At 48.5% G+C, this 24,131-nt stretch overlaps 1 protein-coding gene across 1 annotated transcript in view; it reads left to right on the top strand.

Annotated features, from left to right (window-relative positions):
• MAN1C1 (mannosidase alpha class 1C member 1) overlaps positions 1–24,131 on the top strand; it is a 110,568-nt gene that overhangs the window by 22,860 nt on the left and 63,577 nt on the right. The window contains 1 exon segment of the mRNA XM_023743436.1: positions 5,850–5,946. Within this exon segment, the coding sequence (XP_023599204.1) occupies positions 5,850–5,946 (97 nt within the window).

The following is a 24,131-nucleotide window of genomic DNA, read 5'->3' as shown; positions in this document are numbered from 1 at the left end:
TAGGCAGGATGTGGGAGACCTTTGTGGACCTCAGATAGGTAGGGAGTCATATCACATTTTCATTTTCTATATGTGCCTTTTTTTTCTTTCTTTTTAATATACTTTTATTGATTTCAGAGAGGATGGGAGAGGGAGAGAGATAGAAACATCAATGATGAGAGAGAATCATCAATCAGTTGCCTCCTGCATGCCCCCTACTAGGGATCGAGCCCACAACCCGGGCATGTGCCCTGACTGGGAATTGAACCTGGGACTCTTCAGTCCACAGGCCGATGCTCTATCCACTGAGCCAAACCAGTTAGGGCCCTACATATGCCTTTCAATAATTCATTGAAACCCGAAAGTGAGAGGGTTCTACTCCTCCCCCCACTCTCAGCATATAATCAAAGTCCATCTGCATCCAGCTTCTGAATTATAGATCGGGGGTTATGTCTCATCAGCAGGCACGAATAAGATCATTTTGTGGAGCACCCATAGGTGGGGGTGAATTGAGAAATCTAACAGATGATGTTCAGGTACCAAGCTGTCTGCTATTTACCTGGACTGTGCTAAAAGTGAAGGAAAAATATCAACTCGATATTCTGATCTCTCTATCTGTGTGGTCATTAGATCCCAGGATTATTAGAGACCAAATCCTTTCCCATTCTGCCCCTGCTAACAGGCCAGGTGTCTCTGCTGGGAGATGTAAATAAGGTGTGAGCACATCTTTAATGACTGGGGAAATCCATTTCCCTTCTTGGCACCCTGAGTTGTTGCAACTGTGGTTCTGGGCCAGACTTGATCCTGTCTGTGTGTTTGTTTTATTTTAAAAAGAGGAGCATAGCCCTATCTGGTTTGGCTTAGTGGACAGAGCGTTGGCCTGTGGAATGAAGGGTCCTGGGTTCAGTTCCGGTCAAGGGCATATATGTTGGTTGTCGAAAGGCAACCAATCGATGTGAAACTCTCACATCGATGTTTCTCTCTCTGTCTCTCCCCCTCCCTTCCACTCTCTTTAAAAATCAATGGAAAAATATCCTCAGATGAGGATTAACAACAACAACAAAAAGAGCAGGCAATAAAAGGAGAATATCTCACTGTTTCCATGCTCACCTCCTTCCTCCCCAGGTGCCTTCAGAGAACTTTCCAATGCAAACTTTCTATTAGTTTTCCCCTCTGGAGGTGGTCTGCCAGTATTCCCATTGCCTCCCTCCTCAAATGCAACCTTTCTCTCTTGGTTCCATTGTTCTGAGGCTCCTTGGCTGGGGTGGGCTTCTGTGCCTGGGCGACACACTGAATTCTAGTCACTTTTCTGCAGGAGAGAATCCTAGAGTTCCAAGACAGGTAGAAAGAGCATCTTAAATAAAATAATAATGTCTGCCTCACACTAGTAAACTATTTTTCACTTTAAGATTTCATGTCATTGTAATTTGTTCCGGTGGACAAGAAGAGCTTTCGTTTGAGAAAGAACTGACAAGATGTCTTAGGACTCAGCTCCGACTGCTCTGCCTGTCTCCCTATCATCGGAGCTTTGTTTGCTGCCTTCGCGGGACTCGGTGAAGGGAAGGCTTTGCAGGCTATTGTTGGGTGTTCTGTGAATCCCTAAATCACAGATTGATGGAAGGAAGGGGCTTCCAGAGACCATCTAGAGCTGCCTTCTGTCTCTAGCGCAGACATGCGCATACACAAATGATAACTGCCTGTTGTGTAGTTCTAGAACCCAGTGGGAGCAGAGGTATAATTTCTCTTGGTATTTAGTCTCATGTCTCTGGATTCTTACAGTCATATTCTTGATTCTGTCCCAAATTTCGCGCCACAGCTCAGGCCGCCCTGGGCCCAGTCCGTTGCTTCACTGTCCTGGCCCATGGTTTGGAGACACAACCAGCACTGAGCTAATGACGTCTGTGTCCTGGCCGTGACCAGTCACTTCCCCTGTACGGGTCCCACACAGTCCTGTACAGTGTGGCTCTGGGACTAGATGATGTCTCTGGCACTCTCGTTCTCTTTGACTCTGAGATTCTGGTTCTTGCTTCTACGTACGTTGTTTCCCTTGCTGATGGGCTTTCTCTCTCATCAAAACCCAGTTCCATCCCATCCACCCCATGGCCAGCCACCAAGCACTCCCTTCTGATTTAGGAGTAGCACCTTATCATTTATTCCTTATGTTTTCCACTTTAACAACCTTTAGTTTTCACATTACAAACATTTCTAGATATTAACCCTAGAAAACCTAGGTCAGTAAGAAGGAAAAATAACTCTGACAAACATAACCACTGTCAGCATTTTCGGTATATTTCCTTCCAGTCTTTTTTTTTTTTAATTTAATAAACTTATACATAGGCCAGTGAGTTTCATACTATATAGTTTAGTATCCTGCTTTTCCACTTAATATATAGTGAGCATTTTTTACATCCCTAACATTTGGAAACATCATTTTTTAAATTGATCTGAGAGAGAGAGAGAGAGAGAGAGAGAAACATCAATCGGTTGCCTCCCGTGTGCATCTCAACCAAGGATCGAACCCACAACCTGGGAATGTGCCCTGACTGGAAATCGAACCCACCGCCTTTTGGTGCGTGGGATGACATTCCAACCAACTGAGCCACACTGGCCAGAACTGGAAACATAAGTTTTAATATCTGTTTAATACTTTACATCTCATACTTTATTTAGCCATTGCATGGTTATTTCTGAATGAGAGCAATACCTATCCTGTCAAGCCACTGAACTATCCAGATAAAAAAGATAAGCTTTTCTATGTGCCATCCTCTTCTTATGCCCCTCACAGTCCCACTTGGCCATCAGGACACTTGGGTACCCACAAAGATCCCTTGGGATACAGGCTTACTCTTTTCTGAGCACCTCTGTTGCTCATAAGACCCTTCCCTCTGACCTGTTACTTATCCGGTGCCATGTATGGTTCACCTTGAGTCTCCCAGCCATATATTAAGCTCCAGAGCCAGTTTTCTTGTGTGTTATTATATTCATTCAGCAAATATTTAATGAACAGCAGTCATATACCTGTGATGTCCCCGAGTGAGTTGCAGGGCTTGTGGCAATGAGTAAGGGTAAGGGGACTGACCAAATAGTTGCAAGCATAAAAGCTTGGCTGCAGGCTGCTAAGGGACTGGGTATCAGGAATGTGGGGTAGGAGTAGGTCCTGGCTTGGGCTTGGCTGGGGAGGAGGTCTTTCTGCAGAAGTGCCCTTTCAGCTGGGGTCTCAAGGAAGACAAGCAGTTGGCAGGGAAGTAGAGGGTGGGAGTCGGAAGAGCACTCCCTACATAGCTGCAGTCCAAACTGCGGCCAAGCACAGACAGGACATCTGGTGAGTGCTGCTTTGGGTGCGTGAGAAAGAGAAAGTAGGACTTCTTGGCTGGGGGTCTTTCCTGTTCCCTGCTCACCCAGTGCCTGGGCTGAGCCACTCATGACTCAAAGTAGAAGACCCAAGGTTTGCGGGTCTGTGTGTACTCTGTGTGTGTGTGCGCGCACACGCATGCGATTGAGAGAAACTCTGATGGCCTTCTGAATCCAGTCCCCAGTGGCATGGGATCACTGGTGCCATCATTCCCCTTCATTGACGTGGATGGCTATGAGAACGGCCCATGTTCCAAACATCTCGGCATCCCTGCAGTGACAGCTCCTTTGAGAATATGTAGATACCCGTGATTTTCTTAATTACTCCTGTACACCCACATCTCTCTCCCTCCCTTAAGCAGAGGGGATATTGAGGATAGGGTACTGTCTTTCCCCCTCCAGACCGCTGCTCCTTTTTTCCTGCTGTCATTTATGTTTAACACCCTCCTGCTGCTCTTCCACCCACCACCGCCCTTCCCTCCCCTCACACTGACTTACTCAAGGGGCTCCGCATAAGAGAGACTGAGGGAGGAGACCAGACTTTCTCAAGCGCTCATACCCAGCAATTAGTTTCTGTTATTGGCAATTCAAGATAAATAGAAAATAACAGAGGAATGGAACCAGGACCAAAGCCCATGCAAAGTGCTTGGCATGCATATCATGACATTTACATGTGGTTCACGTGGGCCAGGCACGGGTTGGGGGACGGGGGGTCGGGTCCAGTGGCCCAGGAGTTGAAAGAGCTGGATTCCAGCCCTGCTGGCTGTGCCGCCCTGAGCGTTTTGTTTGCGGGCCTCAGTTTCATCAGCAGTGAAATGGAGAGGTACGAGGTTATTCTGCCATTTGATAGAGAGCACAGGTCGTAGATGTGTCACGTCTGCCCTCCTGGTCTGTGCAGCAAGCACAGCAGAAGTTACTGTCCTGATGTGCCTAGAGAGATGGAGCTGCAGAACATAGAGGATGCAGGTGGAAATGTCCAGAAGGAGGGGGCCGAGGCAGGAAGGGAGGCCAGAGATAGAAGGAAAACAAAAGAAAGCCTGGAAGTGAGGTGACAAAAAATAAACACATATGATAGATCAGTGGTTCTCAAGTGTGGCCCGTGGACCAGCAGTGTCACATGGGAACTTGTCAGAAAAACAAACTCTTGGGCCCACCCCAGGCTGCTGAACCAGAAACTCAGGAATGAGGCCCTTTTTACAAGCCCTCCAGGTGATTCTGGTGGGCGCTGAAGTTTGAGGACCTATAGGATGGATGGAAGGAGGGGTGGACAGAGAGGCTAGAGACCAGATGGGTATGTTACAGGCTGACCAGCCAGTGTTTGTTGATCACTGGCATTTCATGTAAACCTTTCAGGATTTTGGTAAAGCAGGCCTGTTATTCCCAATTCAAAGGTGAAGCAATTCAAAGATGAAGCAACTGAGGCTCAGAGATGTTTAGTCACTGGCCAAAGTCAAAGAGATAGTGACAGACATAGAATTCTTCCCACTATACCAAGCTGCTCCCCCCATCTGTCCCTTAGCTCCCTGCCCTGGTTCCCTCCTCGATCCCACAGTCACCCCAAGCTCTGCTCTGCTCTCCTGCTCTGCAGCTGCATGCAAAGGCAAAAAGGTGGCACCATAGAAGCAAATAAAGGAGGCCTGGGGAAGTGGGCTGGGCCCACTGTCACCGTGCATTCCTCCAGCTCAGTGCCAAATGCAGCCAGGGGACCAAATTCCAGTGTAACGCTCCCAAGGAGCTGACATAGTTGCCTTCATGTAGTAACAACTCACACACTCGGTGACAACGTTGAGAGATACTCATGGCTGCCTACGTGTGCCAAGCCCTGTGCTGGGTGCTGTGGGAGAAACTGAGGCAAGGTCCATGTAGTTTCTGACTTCAAGGAGTTTATAGTTCAGAGCCAGGAAAACAACCAATAACAGTGACCAGCTGGGGTAGCAGGGAGCCTGGGACAGCCAGGGTAGGTCCAGCCAAGTGTTGGAGGAGTTCGAAGAGACTCATGTAGGGACAGCACCAAGGCTTTGGGGACAGTCTTAATGCTTTGAGCCAGAGGCATGAGTTCAATTCCCAGCACCGATTCACTGTGTAACGTTGGGCAAGTCGCCTCACGTATGACCTGTCTCCTTTTCTGCAAAATGGATTTCGCTATCCTTCGCTCGGGGATTATTCTATTTGATTATAACAGGCATCATTCAGTGAGTTGTTTCCTTCCTTCAGAGGATCGCTTGAGGCCAGAGCAAAGCAGAGGCGCCTTCCTGGACGAGGCGGGCCTCTGCTTTGGCTCCGGCTGTCTTCTCTAGGAAATCTATGCCTCGGTTCTGGACACGTGGGGTTGTCCAAGGACAATGGCCTCTGGGCAGCTGTCACTAAGAATAAAATTATAGCAAGAGGAAGTCATTTTCCTCAATTTGGAAGATTATTTTTTGAATGTGATTTCAAACCCTGTTGCAAAGGGCAAAGCTGGGAGGCCAGTCCGCACTCCTGGGAGTCGCCATGCTCATGTTGCCCACCTTTTCTTATAGATGATGCAGTTCGCCTGGCAGAGCTACAAGCGTTACGCGATGGGGAAAAACGAGCTCCAGCCCCTCACCAAGGACGGCTACCAGGGCAACATGTTCGGTGAGTGGCCGTCGGGGAGGCCCACTGCCCCCCTGGAGGCTGAGCTGAACTTATTGTTGTTGTTTTTTACCTCCTGAGCTGTGTCCCTATTTCTCCAAGTCTGGGTTCCTTCAGACTGTTCAGATTTCTGAGCCTCCTAGCTCTGGGGCAACCCTTACTCTCCTCACACACTTCTTTGTATGCCCTGATCACTTATTACTTAGATCAAACAAACTTGGAAATGTAAGTGGGGACCGTGAGTGATGGAGACTCGTTTAACCCACCCTTCCAAGGATAGCTGTAAAACGACATTGGGTGTGTTCACAGAGAAACTGAACACATTTCCAATGAGATGGCCGCATACGCTGCCTTTAGGGTCCAGGGGGGTGTCTCTCGCTCTCTGACTCGGTGAAAGTGTGAGGGAGTAGCACAGGTACTGCTGTGTGTTGTGGCTTGTCTGTGGCCTGCGATTCTCCTAACCCAGCACCTCAAAAGCCTCTCTCAGCCAAAGAGACTGCAAGGTGCCTTATTGTGGGCAGGGCCTTGGGTTTCAAATTTAACACCCGTCCAAGTTGCCAGCTCCCCTCTACGCAGGTCTCTTATGTGAAAAGATGCTGGAGGCAGCCTGACTCCCTTCTCCCCTGAGAGGCAGGAGCTAGCTGGGGCTGGAGACGGGAAAATTCAGTACCTGTATTCCTCACCCCTTAGAGACATAGGCTCCTGAAATCGAGACTCAAAGAACCAAGTCAGATCACAAGTCCCAGGAAAATCTCAAAAGCAGGTTTACAAGGGGCAGCCCCCCAGTGTATGGCCCTGGCAGAAGGACTTGTGTTGTGGGAAAAGGGACCTCCCTGCCTTCCTCCCAGTGGTTCTCAACCCCTTTGGCGGTTGAACAACCCTTTCATGGGGGTCTCCTAAGACCATCCTGCATATCAGATATTCACATTACGATTCATAACAGTAGCAACATTACAGTTATGAAGTAGCAACAAAAATAATTTTATGGTTGGGTTACAACATGAGGAACTGTATTTAAAGGGCCAGAAGGTTGAGAACCACTGCTTAACCATCCAGCTTCACAACTGTTTTGGCTGTTCAATTCACTCCCCTTGTGAGGAGGTGGGGTGTACTTGAGTAGCTCCCCCGCTCCCCAATTATTATAGGACTGTAGGGAATTGAGAATGTATCAAAAAAAATGTAAAGCAGGCATAGATGCAGCCTCTATTGACATCTTGGCTCATATCCGTCCAATCTTGTCTTCTGTGTGCTTTTCTCCCCTTCTGTATACAATTTTATGTCCTTTTTGCTTTCTTGACTTAATGTTATATCATAAGTGTTTCCCTAACTCATTTAAATTTTTTCATAAAGGATGCTTTTAGTGGTTGCAATTATTGCCGGGATGTGCCATAATTCATTTAACCATCCACTAATGTTGGACAAAGGTTGTTTCCAATTTTTCGCTCTTAAAAATAATGCAGCAATTATCATCTTTGTGCATAAAATGTTGTCTTAGGATAAATGCCTAGAGAAGACTCCTGAGTGAGAGGGGAGGATGACAGATGTTTCTTTACCCTCAAATAGGCAATGTGTGGATTCCAGGTTATGTGCACAGCTGCCTTGCCTGCCTAGAACACAGACTTTCCCCACAGCCCACACCCACACTGGGAAAGGTGGCTGGTGTGGCTCTCGGCTGTCGGAGCTTGGGCTTCTAGTGTAAGTCAGGGATGCGATCCAGGAGGCTTCTTCTCTCTTTCTTCCTAACCGTCTGGCGGTAGTCAGGGAATTGGTGGAGGTTGGGGCAAGGCTGTTGATTTCTGACCCTGCACAGCATGGGTGTAGCTATTAACCAGACTGTCAACCGGAGCAGAGGGAGCGCCATGGGGAGCACTCTGGGAGGGATTAGGCTAAACCAAGTCCCATTTTGCAAAATTCCTCAAGGCCCCAGATGTAAACCTCAACCCTCCTGCCCCTTTCCAATCAGTGAGCATGGTGGAGAGTGGGAGCCTGGAATGGTGGAAAGACACTGGACCTTGAGTCAGAAGCCCTGAGTACAAGTCCTCACTCTGCCTTGAACTATCTGTGTGACTAAATTCAGGTCACTTAACCTCTCTGGGCCCCTGTTGGTTCATCCTTCACACGGGCTGCTATGAAAGTGGGCCTGAACCTGCAAGTATTTAGAAGTGACTTACAATTTCCGTTGCAAGAAATGTGTTTGGCAGTTGCCCATGTGAGCCCATAGAGCAGTGGTTCTCAACCTTCTGGCCCTTTAAATACAGTTCCTCATGTTGTGACCCAACCATAAAATTATTTTCGTTGCTACTTCATAACTGTAATGTTGCTACTGTTATGAATCGTAATGGAAATATCTGATATGTAGGATGGTCTTAGGCGACCCCTGTGAAAGGGTCGTTCGACCGTCAAAGGGGTCGCGACCCACAGGTTGAGAACCACTGCCATAGAGGGTCCCATGGGTTATCTGTCTCCCAAGTGTGGCTTTGGAAGAGCCCTGGGTGCCCAATACCCAGTGCCTACAGCAGTCCTGGCAGTGAGCAGAGCCTTCCTTCTGCAGTCAGAAAATGAGCCACAGTGGGTCTGGCCCCTGGGAAAGGAGGGTGTGTACGGACCCAGGCAGCAGCCGGGAGAGCTGGGCTTGATTTACTCACTTTTTCACTCAACAGATGCTTATTGGGTGCCTTGCCCGATGCTGATTACTAGGGATATGGGGTAAATGGCACAGCAGAAACTCCACCAGTTCTGCCAAGACATACACTGGCAACCCTCCCCGGGTCCCTGGGGTCTGTGCAGGTGCTCTCAGAGCGAGGGACAAGTAGAAGGTGATCACAGGTGAGCACGTGAGCAGTCCTTCACTGGCTTTACTAGTAGATTCCGTGCCTCAAACCCAACAGACCAGGGTTCAAATTCAGACTTCACAACTTCCTGGTGTGTGACCTTGGGCAAGCCATTTCTGTCTGAGCCTGAGCTTTTCTGTAAAGTAGAGCTAATAAAGACATCAACCCCCAGCCCAGGCCTGCCTGACACACAGCACCTGCTTAACCGGTAGGGTTATGATTACTGTTACCACAAATGGGTCTTGTGATGCAGAGAAGAGGGCTTAGGGGCAATCTAGGAGCCTGGGGGAGGCAAGTTTGGGGTAGACCCATGTGGGGCTTTGAAGCCAGGTGATTCCCAAAGATAAAAGGAGATGAACTGGCCTGAATGACACTCTTGTCGTATCCCACTTCTTTTTCTGGACTCACGGGGGTGGCTGGGCAACAGCATTCCTGGACCTGGCTGCGGCCGTCATCAGTGACCTCCAATAAACTGGGCCCTCTGGGGAGTAATCAGCTGGCAGCAGTGCCCGCCCTGCCCACCTGGCTGAGTCGATGTGCAGGGGACCCTGGGCTGCCCCTGGTGCTGTTTGGATACGGGCTCTTGCAGCCTCCTCTCCAGGCCTGCGGGGCCAGGAGGGCTGCATACAGGAAAGGGCAATGAGTTCACACCAGTGCCTGGCTTTGCAGGATTTACAGGAGCTGCAGCAAAGACATCAGATGGCAGCCTGGCCTTCCTGTGTGGCACTGCACCAAATTGAATCCCCCTCCCAACCGATCATGTGTCCCTCCCTGAATATGTTCTTACTTTGTGACAAGACCACTAGGTAAGGTGTCTCTCAAGCCAGTTCTTGTGTCCTAAGCAATTCAATGTCAAAACGGCTTCCTTTTTACCAGCCTCCTGCTGAGCAGGCCCTGTCAGGAAATGTTCCCAAGACTCCAGAGGCTGTGAGCAAAGAGGACACAGCATGCTGCTCACCTGGGCTCTGGCCCCTTTCCCTTTCCTCTGAGAGGTGGCCAGATGGGACAGTAAGTGTCCAGAGAGGGTGGAGGAGGTGGAAATAGCATGGACTGGGGACCCAGTGGGCCTGAGTGGAAGCTCTGAGTTGCCATTTAGCAGCTGAGTGGCCTCTGAGAAGCACCAGCCATAAGCAGCAGAGGCCCACCTTCCTCACCTATAGGAAGGGGCTGCTGCTAGGATGTGGGGGAATTTCAAATAAGCTAAGTGAAGAGCATGGACTGTTGGGGCCAGGCAGCTTGGATTTGCATACTGTTGTGCCACTTACTAGCTGTGTGATCTTGGGCAAGTTGCTTAACCTTTCTGGGCCTTGGCATCCCAGCTATAAAGCGGGGACAACAGTACCTACTCACAAGATGGTTTTAAGAACTAAATGAGTAAATACATGAGAAGTGCTCATATTCATGCCTGGCACAGAGGCAATATCATTCTTCAAAGGCAGCTGCTCTGAGGAGGATATAAGGCTCTTGGGACAGTGAGCTTCTCCTGCTTTGACCAAGGTGTGCCCAAGCCCTCTGGACCCAGGGACCACATGAGGACTCCAGGATTTTGCCAGCCTGATCCCTCTTTCCATTCCCCTAGCCCTTGAGCGTCCATGGCAGAGATTGTGTATGGGCAGCCCACTGGTAGGCATTGTACCTCTCACCCCTTCATTTAAGCAGCTTACAATTGCATTTTTAACAGGAGAGAGGCAAAGGAAGATTAGGGGTCAAGGCCGTGAGATAAATCGGCCTCCTGCTAGCATTAGGATTTCTGGGTGAGGAGTTAGTGACACCTCACACTGGGTGCCAGCTGCCAGCTTGAAGCACTTAATGAGCATTCATGCTCCCAAGAAGCCAGAGCAATCTGTGAGAACTTCATCCTGCTTGGCAGTGGGGAAATCTTCCCAGGGCACAGAGTGCTAGGAGGTGGCCACCGAGAGGCCCTGCAAGGCAAGTCTGACTCCCTCATCTTAGAGTTGGGGAAATCAAGCTCAGAGAAGGGAAGGGTGGCACAGCATATTAATTCTAGGGCTGGCACCACCCACTCTGAGATTGGTGAAATGTCCAAGGCCAGATTGTTGAAACATGGGTCTGTGGTCATGGCCAAGTCACCACCAGGAACTAGACATTCTCAAAACTTTATCATACACTGTGGGGACATGTATGATTTGGGGGCCACGATGCTGCCGCTCCCTGTACATGGGTCACATCAGGCATTGTTGCTACACTCTCTTGTATTCTCCTCACAGCCCTTACCTATCTTACCCTCATTTCACAGACGAGGAAACTGAGACTTGGTGACTTTTGGGACTTGCTTGGTCACACAGTTATCAAGCAGGGACTTGATCATAGGTCTGTTGGATTCCAAAACCCAATTCATCAGCCACCATGCTGCCCTGTCCCCCAGCAATCACATACAGTGGCCATGGAGAAGGGAACTGGGCAGAGGGATGGCCTCAGGGTGGGTGGTATTGCATCTTTACTCCTCTGCCCTCCTGGGAGCCGGGGAAGATGTGTACTTCATGGCCAGGTTCTGCAGCCACCCATCTGTAGGCATCAGTATTTATTGGACATCAACTGAGTGGTCAGGGCTTGGAAAAAAGATTCAGGTTTCCCTCCTTTCTCCCAGCACGGGAAAATATTTTAACCCTGTCCAATAACCTAAAAACACCTCATTGAAAGCTGAGAGGTGCATGGATTTGGGAACCAGACAAGCCTGCATTTGAATTCTGGCTCTGCCACTTACTAGTAATGTGGCCTGGGCAAGTGTCTTAACCTCTCTGCACCTCAGTTTCTCCATCTGTACAGTGAGGATAATACCTATTTCACCTAACAATTGTGAGGATTAGATAACGTGGATGTTTGTAAACACCTGCCCATTTACACTCACTAGCTGTAAGCTGCTGCCATTGTTATATTTATTATAAAATAATTGTGAGAATAATTATATTCCAAGGAAAGGATCATAAGAGGCTCTTGGTAAGTTTTGTACAATGAAAGAATTGCCTCTTGTGGTCTCTGCCTGCCCTACGTCCTGGGTTTGGCTGGGGAAAGGCTGGGCCCTGCTTTGCTCTCTCTTCCTCTCATTCTCTTTGCTGCCTTGACCTCTTCCTCTGTCACAAAGTGCAGTTAGAATCAGCAAACTGACCCTGTAAGAGCAACCTTCCTGCCCCGTCAGCAGATGTGATCTCAGGCATCTTCTCTGTGGAGGACGGAGGTGCTTGCGTGGCCAAAAGCAACGCCCCCTCTCGAGCTGGCCTAGGATGACTGTGAGAGCCCCAAATTGGATTCTGCCTCTGTCCTGTGAATCCCTGATAGAACTGCCAACCAAATCCCTATTTCGAGGGATGATTTATGGCCCTGGGTGAGTTAAGAGGCAAAATGAACAGAGCATGATTTTCAGATCACGGGCTGGGAATGCTTGGCCTTGGCAGAGAGAAAAATCATCTTTGCCTTGTAAACGGAGCAAATATGATGTTGAAGAGGGAATAAATCCAGGCCCCAGGATGTCATTTTTACAATTGCTTTTTGGCGTGTGACTCAGTAGTGCCTTCTGCAAACTGTTCGCAGTCTGCTACACGTACACGCCAGTCTCACTGGGTCTTTTTGTGGGTGACAGTTTCTCTACCAGTGTGGCTGCCTGGGGAACTGCACACTTTGCCAGTTTGTGAAAACCACCTGCTTCCCCAATTTTCCTCAAATCTCCATGTTGTTTCCACGGATCTCTGACTTTGTTTCCGGGAGGCAGCAGTTTTGACTTTGGATATACGCCCAGGTTCAAATCCCCAGCATTTACCAGCTGAATGAAATTGGGCAAGTCACCAAGTTCTCTGAACCTCAGTTCACTCACCTGTAAAAAGGGCAGGGGGCAGAGTTAGGTAGCCCCAGAACACTTTCTAGCACATAGTAAATCCTCACAGAACATGAGTTTGTGTTTTTTTTCTCTGCACACACACATATCCTTCCTAATTTCCTTCCCTCTCCCCTTTTATTGGGTAACAGAGTACTTTGATGCATCTGGCTGAAAATACTGCAACCTCTTTTTATGAGTTTTGTTTCAGAGTTCTTTTTCTTTTCTGAAGAAGAAAAACAAAATACCGAGTGTCCATAGTCCTTGGGAAATCACTGCCAGGCCGTGGTGCACATTCCTGACCCGGGCCTTGAGTTTGTTTGGAGAAAGAGCTGTCATCAGCCTTGGAAGTGGTGATGTTGCAATTCCTTGGATAGAATGGGTCAGTCTTAAGGGCAGCAGAGAAACCTTCCCGGGAGTCACATGTTTTTGGAGCTCTAGTTGCTCCATCTGGAGGCCAGAGACTGTCACATTGCAGAGCAAATGGATTAGAGGCACCTGGTCCCCGGCAGACGGGCCCTTAGCACAAGGAAGGGAACGGGATTAAAACATGAGCCTCCCATGTAGGAAGGACAGGCAGAACTGGCAGTCACAGGTCAAATGCTGTCACCCAGGACTCCCTGTGGCCTTGAATGACACATCCATGAATCTTCAGCCACTTTCTGAAGACCAGGAGGTCCCATGGGAGCACACTGGGGATTATCAAAGCAAATCATTCACCTCCTAATTAGCCTGCTTATTTTCACACTCTGGTCCCGCTGACCACTCATGGCATGATGCTCTGCACCCTCCTGCCTCAAAGATTTTTTCCCCAAGCAGTTTCTAATTAAGATGCATCTTGGATGTTCTCTTTTACTTTTTGTTTAAAAGGCTTCCTACCAGCACAGAGCATAATTTATTTGTCCAGAAAATATAGTAGCAGGTTGTAAAAAGAAAACTCGAGGTTAGGAGTCTTGGGTCCCCATCCCAGCACTGGCGCCAGCAGCCTCCTGAGCCGGCGTCCTCCTTGGGGACTCGAACAAAGAGGACCATACTCTTGGCCCTCCCTGTCCTCTCTGTGATTCCTGGTTGGTTACTAGGTTGGTTTTTGTTGTTGGTTTTTCACCTCTGCTAGGCTATTTGGGCTGTGCTGGTTCTCCTGAACCTGAAATTTTAGTAGCAGGTCTTGTTCCTGTCGGGAAGGAGTGAGTCAGGGTATCTATTCCCAGAACAAGTTGCTGGGGATACATAAGATGATTCATATTGAAACTGACATTCCCGGTGGCGACGTGTTCCCACCCACTTTCCATAGACCTTTTCTCCCTTAGAAACAAGGCTGAGCCCACAGCAGCCAGCCAGCCCCCTTTTCTTTGCATGGCATTGAGGCAAGCATTTGCCAGATTTCCCAGCAAACTCAGTGACAAATAGGTATGTGAATTCCCCAAATCTCAGACTGGCAGTGCCAGTTGGATTCTTTGAAACCAGCTGGTCCAATTGTCTGATGATGGGATAAAAGGCACTGAGAGGGACAGGGACTCGCAAAGGTCTGACAGCCAGGACTTGAACCCTGCTTTTTAACTTGAGCCTCTATCTTTTTCTTTTCCTTTTAATTACTTTTAAAAATTGAGATGTAACTTATAACTTGCAAACAGTAAAATGCAGAAATCTTAAGTGCACAGCAGAATGAATTTTACATACAGATTCATCCCCGTAACCAACCCCGCAGACAAGAGCACTTCCGCCACCACAGAAGGTTCCCTCAGACCCTCCTAGTCAGTAGCCCCCAAGCGTCACCACTGCTCTGACTTCTATCACCTTAGATTTGTTTTATCTGCTTTAAAATTTCATATCATATTGTATATACTGTGTTATGGTTTACTTTTTTCACTCATAATTATATTCTAAACTGTAGTTCATTTTTCAAGTTTACCCATTCTAGTCTTTCTGGACAGTTTTGTTTCCAGTATTTGGTAATTATGAGTAAAGCCGCTATAAACACTTTTATTGTTATTGTTTAAAATTTAGTGACTGGTTATTTTCATTAGCCCTCGGCCATTACTAATATACTTTCCATTCCTATATAGCTTTGTCTATTCTGAACATCTATAATAATAATCTATACTAAGAAAAGAGTAACATGCTAAATAGACCGGACGTCCTTCCTGACAAAGCCAGGGCTGGAGGGAAGCCAGCCTGGGTCCTGGGTGCCAGAGGGAAGCCAGTGCCAGCAGCCGGGGGAAGGAAGGCCTACTCTTGCACAAATTTTCGTGCATCAGGCCTCTAGTTTCATATAAAAGGAATTATATCTGGCCTTTTGTGACTGCTTCTTTCACTTAGCATATGTTTCAAGGTTCATTCACATTGTAGCCAAGTATCAGTACTTCATTCCTCTTTATTGCCAAATAATATTCTACTGTACGGATATACCACGTTTTATTTATCCATTCAGTAGTTTTGGACATTGGGATTGTATCTACTTTTTTTTTTGGCTATTATATATAACTAGAGGCCCGATACACGAAAATCGTGCAAGGGCCTTGGCCCCGGCCCCCTGCCCGCTGCCGCTGCAGCCTCTGCCTGCTACCGCCGTGGTCGGAGGGCCTCTACTGCCTCTGCCGTGGACCCTGCCTGCTGCAGCTTTGTCCAGAAGGAAGGATGTCTGGAAGGACGTCTGGTCTAATTAGCATATTACGCTTTTATTATTATAGATGCTACTATGAATATTCATGTATAAGTTTTTATGTGGACATAGGTTTTCTCTTAGGCATATGCCTAGGAATAGAATTGCTGGGTCACTTGGTAACACCATGTATATCCCATTTTGAGGAACTGCTAGACTGTTTTCCAAAGTGGCTGCACATGCGTTTGAGAGTTATAAACACTTTTTGCACATGTTTTGGCAGAAATAAGCAATCATTTATGTGGAGATCCACTCAGGATTTGAATTGCTGGGTCATACTGTATTATAATATGTTGAGCTTAAGTTGAATGCTGCCAGTTTTCCAAAGTGAATAAACCAATCGGTAGTCCCACTAGCTATGATGAGTTTTAGTTGCTCCATTATCCTTGCCAATGTTTGCTGTTGTCAGCATGCTTAATATTAGCCTCCTGCTGAATGCTGCCTCCCTCCTAATCAAACCTTCACCTCACCCCGTGTTCAAAGCTCCAGCTTCCTGGGCCTGTGCTCCCTGGAGCTGAGCTGCCCTGCACTGCCTGCTCAGTCCTGGTCTGGAGAGGGTCCCTGTTCTTCCTGCCTTCACTAAGTGGTGAGTCCGGGCTCCCAGGCCACCTGCTTTCATTGAAGAAAGAATGGTTGGCAATGTCTTCCTTCACTACCCCCACTCCACACTGTCTTCCCAGTGAAATAGGGTGGCCTCTATTTCTCAGCCCACCCCAGCTGAGATACACAGGCCCAAGAAGGCATGAACTGGAATTTCTCTAGTTTGGTTACTGTGCCTAGACAGGGGAGGAAATGTAGACCTGGGAGTCAGAAGACTTGAGTTCTCCAAATCCTGTTCTACCTATGACACTGGGTGAGTGTCATGTTTCCTTTCCGGGCCTCGATTTTCTCTCCTGTGGAATGGGATGATGACACCTTCTCACATGATGTCACTGGGATCACATGAGAACATTTCTTTATCTGTCAAGGATTGTTCAGTGCCTACTGTGTGCCAGACATTGTTCTAGACACAGAGGAAGCAACAGGGATCAAGATGGACACCCACATGGGCCTCCCAGGCTAGTGGGGAAATGAAGGCATAGACTTACTTGTAACTTCAGTTAAGGCAGTGTGAATGCTTTGAGATACAAACTTACTGCAAGGGCTCCTTAACTCATTCTGGGAGGGATCGGCTTCAAAAAGGTTTCCTGGGGAAGTGACCTCTACACTAGGGCCTGAAACATGAATGAAGAAGTATAAGAGGCCCTGGCTGGCTAGCTCAGTTGGTTAGAGCATCATCCCAATATGCCAAGGTTGCAGGTTCAGTCCCTGGTCAGGGAACATACAAGAATCAGCCAATGAATGCATAAGTAAGTGGAACAACAAATTGATGTTTCTTTCTCTTTAAAATTAATAAATAAAAATTATTTATGAAAAGATATAAACCTTTTTTTAAGAAGCATAAGAGAAGGGTGCACAGGCCTAGAGGGGTGATTGAGCAAAACCATGGCCCCTTGGGGTCTGAAAGATGTTTAGTGGGGCCGTGGTTGGTGTGGCTCAGTTGTTTGGGCATCATCCCATGCACTGAAAGGTTGCTGATTTGATTCCTGTTCAGGGCACATGGCCGGATTGGGGGCTCGATCCCTGGTAAGGCGTGTGCTAATCGATGTTTCTCTCTCTCCCTCTAAATATCAATACAATTTTTTTTAAAAGTGAAGTTTTCTCTGACTCTCTCATTATTCACCTTAGGCTTCCTTAAAAAAATCTGTTTAGTGGGATGCAGGGGCAGGGGGCAGCATGGTAAGAGACTATCTGTGAGCACTGCTGGTATATAAATAGGCCCCAGGAATGTAGCTCCCCAGTACGTTCTCCCCACCCCAGGCCCCAAGAACCAGGAGACCTGGCCTCTAATTGCTTCTTGGCCGTCTATCTGTTCTGTGACCCAGACAAGGCATGTCCCTCTCTGAGCTTCTCTCTCCACATACAGCGTGGGTGTCTGGCATACGGTCTCTCATGTTACTTCTAGGTCCTAAAATAGGAGTGATTAGGCCACTTTTGGGTGTGTTTCTCCCTGGCTGAAGAGAGCCTGGTGCATCCGAGTGGGCAGCTAACTCAGTGATGGAGGCAGAGATGCCGCACTAGTCACGGTGGCACCACACAGGGTGAGGACCAAACTAGAACCACTTTCTGGGAGGTGGGAGCCAGGACTTCATTCCCCTCACCCTTGGGGCCTCTCTGGCAGGCAGTTCGGATCCCTGCTCCACAGAGGGCTGCTCTCCCAAGCATAAATGGTCAGATGAGAGCCACACAGAGCTCACTGGGAATTGTTGGAAATGTCTGAAGAGAGCCTGGAGGAGAACAAGAGACCCGGAAGTGTGTTGTCAGCACAATCTGGGGCTAATACTCAAGTTTGTTTTTCTTTTCATCAAGACTGCAAGGCGGTTGGAACTCCAAGGCTCTTGCTTTTCTTATTTTCAATCACTGGATAAAGCTCAATTGCATTTTCTCCCCCAATAACTTTGAATTCTGGAAATAGACCATGTGGGGATAATTGCTGTTGTCTAATCCCACCGATGGCCAAGCAAATGATTAGGACGGGGAGGAAGGGAGCCACCGGGCGGAGGCCATCAGCCTGCTTCTTATCCAGCAGGCAGGGCTCAGCTCCCCAAATAATGCTGTTCCCGAAATAGAAATCGCCCAGAAATGCATCTGCATATTGTTTTGCAACAAGTAACTGATAGCATGTGGGGACGTGGAGCGTTTAAGTTATTTCTTAAGTTTTAATTTAATTCCACTACTTTGCATTGAGTACCTACTGTGTGCCAGATTCTGAGCTGGGTATGGAGTGGGAAAGAGGGTGCAAAAATGAACAAAACACGATGAGCTCATTGAGAGGAGACAGATAACATCTGGCTGTGTTGCCAGACAGAGCGCATGCCTAAGACACACGTGCAGGAGAGAATGTGTCTCTCGGGACAGTTGCTGAGCAAGTTCCTGAGACTGTTTACCAAGTTTTCATGAAGTTCCCCACATGTCATTGCAGGGACAATCACAGAGAGAGTGGCATTTGAGAGGCACCATACGGGAGAGGTTGGATTCTGACAAACATCAATGAAATGTTATAGGTGGAGGAACAGCACAGACCAAGCCTAGGGGGTCAGGCTGGGTGGAGTGTTTTCTCTCAGAGAGACAGAGGCTGCAGACCTGGAGTGAAGGGACTGAGTCTGAGCATCTGGCACCCAGCTAGGCACTCCCCAGCTGCCCCTGCACCAGGCCAACGTCTCCATTAGGCACAGTGCCCAGCTTTCACAAAAGTACTTTAATTTCTTTTAAAATCAGAAGAAAAATATGAATATAATAATGAACAGTTAATAATGACTCCAGCCTGAATTATATTCAACATCATATCAATGCAATTGTAAAAGATCATTTTTAGTATTTTTTTATGGTGGTAGGGTCCATAGAAGTCAGAGGTCAGCCCTGCTCCTGCGTCCTGTCTTCCTCGCCAGGTGAGGGGCCTAGCAGCCTATGGCTGCTCAGACGTGAGGGGCAGGATTCCCTTCCTTCTCCTTGTGGTGCTTAAACCGGCAGATAGAGCCACCAGCAGCTCAGGTGCTTGGTCTCCGTTAGTGCCGGTGGGAAGGGTGTCGTCTCGGGTGCCACCTGCTAGTACAGGCACCATTTAGTGAGTTTCATCTATTCCTCACGGTACCCCTCTGAGGCAGGTGTTGTTATGACGAGGAAACTGCGAGTCTGAGCGGAGTAACTTGTCCGAGCCTGCAGAGTGGCAGTTCAAACCAGGCTTATCTACATCCAGAGCCCACGGTCCGGGTTCCTGCCTTGTGCATCACTGGTGTGGCTTCAGGCCCAGGTGTTTTGGCGGGACCCAGAGGTAACAGTGAATGGCAGATCAGGGTCTTTGTGTGTATTGATTGAAAGGAGGTTTTGACGTTCTCTGCTGACCCTGCTCAGCCTTGGTCCATTGTCCCTCTCCCCTGCATTAGGCTGTAAAAACAAAGCCAGAGTTGTTACTTATCATCCCCAAACCAAGAAGGTAAAATCCCAAGCACCCCCGACAAGGCATGACCCTCTCCACGCTGGTCAGAGGGGATGTCAGGGGACTGGGCTGGGAAATGCCACCTCTCCTGTTCTTCCCACTGTGACGTGGCTTCGTCTGCAGGGCCTTGAATTCCTGGGCCATGAATCACACCCAGACCCAGACGTAGGTGCAAAAGCAAGTCCCTCGGCCAACGGCCAACAAGACTGTCTAGGCTCCCCCAGGTTCCGAGGGTCAGGGCTCTGCCTCCTCCTTCAGGGTACAAAGCTGGGCAGCGCCACAGAGATCATTTCTCCAGAAACATCCCAGAGTCTGCAGCTCAGCTCACTGATAGGAGGAAGCAAAACCCCTGAGAGAGGATCCTGGTGATTTGAGGCAGTTACACCAACTGGTTAGGATCACAGGCTTTGGCACCAGGCTTCCTGGCCATCATTTCACCACTTTCTCACTGTGTGATCTTGGGCAATTGAATTAACCTCTCTGTGCTGTCATTTTCTCCCATAGGGGAAAAAAAAGGAGTAACAATACCTGCCTCATAGAGTGGTTGTGAGAATCCAATTAGTTAGTACATGTGAAGGCTTAGAGTAGTACCGAGTATTAGAGCTGCTAATACCGTCTCCATCATCTGTTAATAGTCAGAGCTGCCCAGGAAAGCAGGAGAGTTGTGTCCATCCCTGCTCTGCCAATGACTGCATGTGTGACCTTGGACATCACTCTTTCCCCACTCCTTCCTGGGATGGTCTTGCTTTCTATGAAATGAGTGGTTTGCACCAATCTGTGGCTCTTAACCAGGGGAAAGCATCAGAATTACCTGCAGAGCTTTTACAAACACAGACTTCTGGGTTCCACCCCATAAATTCTGATTCAGTGGATCTGGAGCTTGCCCAGGATCTGTATTAAAAACAGAATCTCCATCAGTGGTTCTGATGCACAACACATTAGGAACCACAGGACCCTCCTCGTCTAAAGTCCATTGCTCCTGAAGTGATCAGGCCTGGGTTGGGGTCCCGCTTTATCGGAGGCGGCAGGCCCCTGAGTCAGCAGGAAGGCTGTGTGGCCTGGAGAGCATCTGTATGGTGTGAGTGGGTGGGGTGTGTCCAGGGGTTTTCACTCAGCAGATGTTTGATGAACAGGAGCATTTGCAAATGGCAGCAGAACAGTTGTGAAATGGGGGTGCTTACTGGCACTTGGAACTTAAAGGCCAGCCCACCCGCAGGTAATCTTACCTAATAATAGACAAACATGGTAATTGACCATACCTTCGCTACGCCTCCCATTGGCTAATCAGCGAGATATGCAAATTAACTGCTAACAAAGATGGCGGCCGGCAGCCACGGAGCTGGAGTGAGAAGGAGGCTTGCTTGCTCCAGTGTTGGAGGAAGCCAAGGTTCCCCGCCTGCCGCGGCCTGCTCTAAGCTACATTCAAAGCAACAAAGTTTCAATTATAGAAGGTAAATAAACCCCAGATACCTGCTTTCAGTGGGCTGTGGCCACGGAGCTGGAGCGAGCAGGAGGCTTACCTCCCGCCCGCCCTGGCCGGCTCTAAGCTCCTCTCAAGGCTACAAAGTTTCAATTATAGAAGGTAAATAAACCCCAGATACCTGCTTTCAGCAGGCCTTGGCCACAGAGCTGGAGCGAATAAAAAAAAAAAAAAAGGAAAGGAAAGGCTGGGAGCTTGTCGCCAGGGGGCTTGGCCAGTCTAAAAACAGCCATCAGCCCCTCACCCAGGTTGGCCAGGCACCCCAGTGGGGACCCCCACCCTGAAGGGGGTTTGGGCAGCCTGAAAACAGCCATCAGCCCCTAACCCAGGCTGGCCAGGCACCCCAGTAGGACCCCCACCCTGATCCAGGACACCCTTCAGGGCAAACCAGTCGGCCCCCACCCGTGCACCAGGCCTCTATTCTATATAATAAAAGGGTAATATGCTAATTGACCCTAACAGCAGAACGACTGGGAATGACTGGTCACTATGACACACACTGACCACCAGGGGGCAGACGCTCAATGCAGGAGCTTCACCCTGGTGGTCAGTGCGCTCCCACAGGGGGAGCTCTGCTCAGCCACAAGCCAGGCTGATGGCTGCCAGTACAGTGGTGGTGGTGGGAGCCTCTCCCGCCTCCTCAGCAGTGCTAAGGATGTCCAACTGCAGCTTAGGCCTGCTCCCCGCTGGCAAGTAGACATCCCCCAAGGGCTGCCAGGCTGCCAGAGGGATGTCTGACTGCCAGCTTGGGCCAGATCCCCCAGGGAGCGGGCCTAAGCCAGCAGGTGGACATCCTCCGAGGGGTCCCAGACTGCAAGAGGCCATAGGCCGGGCTGAGGGACACCCCCCCCCCCGAATGCACAAATTTTTGTGCACCGGGCCTCTAGTGTAATATATTCTCCCTGTAACTTTACACTGTTTCTGAAATGTGGCTGAGAAGGGCTGGTGGTGTGGATGTGTCAGCCCCACTTTCCTACATACCCAGAAAAAATATTTTGGATGCTTTTGATAAGAAAAGCTTCAAGGAGCTTTTTTATCATAAACTAGAGGCCCGGTGCACGAAATTTGTGCACTGGGGGGGTGTCCCTCAGCCCAGCCTGCACCCTCTCCAATCTGGGACCCCTCGAGGGATATCCAACTGCCAGTTTAGGCCTGATCCCACAGGGGAGGGCAGTTGGGGGCAACCAGGCCTGCAGGGGAGGGCAGTTGGGGACATGAACTGGCAGTTGGACATCCCTCTCACAATCCGGGACTGTTGGCTTCCAACCGCTCACCTGCCTGCCTGCTGATTGTCCCTAATGGCTTCTGCCTGACAGCCTGATCACCCCCTACCCACTCCCCTGCCAGCCTGATCATGCCTAACTGCTCCCCTGCCAGCCCAGTTGCCCCTAAATGCCCTCCCCTGCAGGCCTGGTCCCCCCCCCAACTGCCCTCCCTCCCCTGCAGGCCCAGTTGCCTCAACTGCCCTCCCCTGCTGGCCATCTTGTGGCAGCCATCTTTGACCACATGGGGGCGGCCATCTTGTGTGAGGGTGTGATGGTCAATTTGCATATTACCTCTTTATTATATAGGATGGCCCATCTCCTTGGGCACTGTTGGACCCTACCTTCCCACCTTCCCCTGGCAGAGCTCATCCTGTTGCCCAGCCCACCTGCAGACCCCTGCCTGCCATTCCGACTTGGCTCCTTACCACTTCAGCATATCTCTGCTCCCTTCTCTGACCAATAGGAGGGAAAGTAGGCAACTTTGTCTCTCCTGAGGCTCAGTGGCAACAGCCTCTCCCTATCCCCTGTATTGTCCTTCCTTCCTCCAGTCCTGCCGTTCCTTTTGTGAGGTATGTTATATTTGTGTTCCTCTCTTTGAAGAACAAGCTCTGTAGTAGAAACTGCTTCCTGAAGGCAGGCACCTCTCCGGACTGACCCTTACATCCCGTGCTGGCTCTGGCAGTCCAGATGCTGGAGGTGGGCAAGTGAATAAACCAAGCCGCTCCTGTCCTGAGTCCAGGGGTGGGGAGCAGAGACCAACAGGCCGCTGGGCACGAGCTTGCTGAAGAAGCTCAGTAGTGACTATAGCTTACCCATCTAACCACTGCAATTTGGCATCTGTCTGAGGTGCTGGGTAAGCATCTTGTCAACTTCAACACAGCTGACAAAGTTATGACACGGAGATGTTTAGACTTCTCTGTTTCCCCCGACCTCCAGCTGAGCCTGTTAAAATGTCTCTCTTTCCAGAGAGCTGATTTATGCTCCAAAATTCCTCATCTCAGCGGGAAAGGTCTCTTTTTGGAGTCAAATAGATATTTGCTGTCATCCTGATCCTCCGATGTTGAATTCCCCGGTGGGGAGGGCATGGTTCATATCTGGGTTGTTGCTGACTTTCAAGGTGATGTCCCACGGGATGGAGCGATGGGGAAGGACATGTAAGGATGCTGGAGACACTTTCATTTTGAAGCCACTCTTCACAGACACTAAACTTTGAAACGTGGATTTTCCCTCTTCTAAGGCTGCTGTTCGTCATGCCTCTTCTCAGTTGGAGAGTGATGAGTTTGAACAAATCCCTTTATTCGTGTTGGAATTATCTGAGTGTGAAAACCTTTTTCTACCCTTAAAATTACTTTCTCTCTTTTTTTCCTTTAAAAAATGTTAAATGTAATATATGACTATTGTGGAGAAATTAGAAATTACAAGTAAGAACTAGAAAAAAGGCTTCTGAAACCCACCAGCCAGAGGTGGCCCATCGTTTCATGTGTCTCTCTAGATACATCCTGTGAAAATGAATAGATATAAATATGTATTTTTGCATCAATAGAATTATATGATAGTACTGTCTTGTTTTACTTATCAGTATTTTGTGATTACCTTTTCAAGCTGTTAAATTCTAAACACCTATATTGTCAGACTTAATGGCTGTGTGGTATTCTGTTGTATGGATGGATTATATATGTATGTGTGTATGTATATGTATATATATTCACATATATATGTACACATTTTATATATTTTCTCATTCCTATTACTGCAAATTTAGATTATTTTTGATTTTTTTTTTTTTACTGTTCTAACCAACGGTGAGATTAATTTCCTAATTCAGTTCACTAATCTTAATACTTACCATATGTTTTCTTAGGATAAATTTTTAGACTAGCTAGCATGTCCAAGCATTTACCACATGCTATTCTGCTGAGTGCTTTAGATATATTATCTCTTTGAACTTACAAATGATTCTGTTCAGAAATGGCTGCATTTTACAGATGAAGCTACTGAGGGCCAGAGAGGTTATGTACCTTGGCCGGGTCACACAGCCAGCAAATTGTAGAGTCAGGATTAGAACCCAAGCCCTTTAACCCAGAAGCT

The sequence above is a fragment of the Myotis lucifugus genome, unplaced genomic scaffold, assembly GCF_000147115.1.
Source record: "Myotis lucifugus unplaced genomic scaffold, Myoluc2.0 scaffold_389, whole genome shotgun sequence".
Classification (NCBI taxonomy): Eukaryota; Metazoa; Chordata; class Mammalia; order Chiroptera; family Vespertilionidae; genus Myotis; species Myotis lucifugus.
The sequence above is the reverse complement of the archived record's forward strand: the minus strand, read 5'-3'. Positions and strand labels throughout refer to the sequence as shown.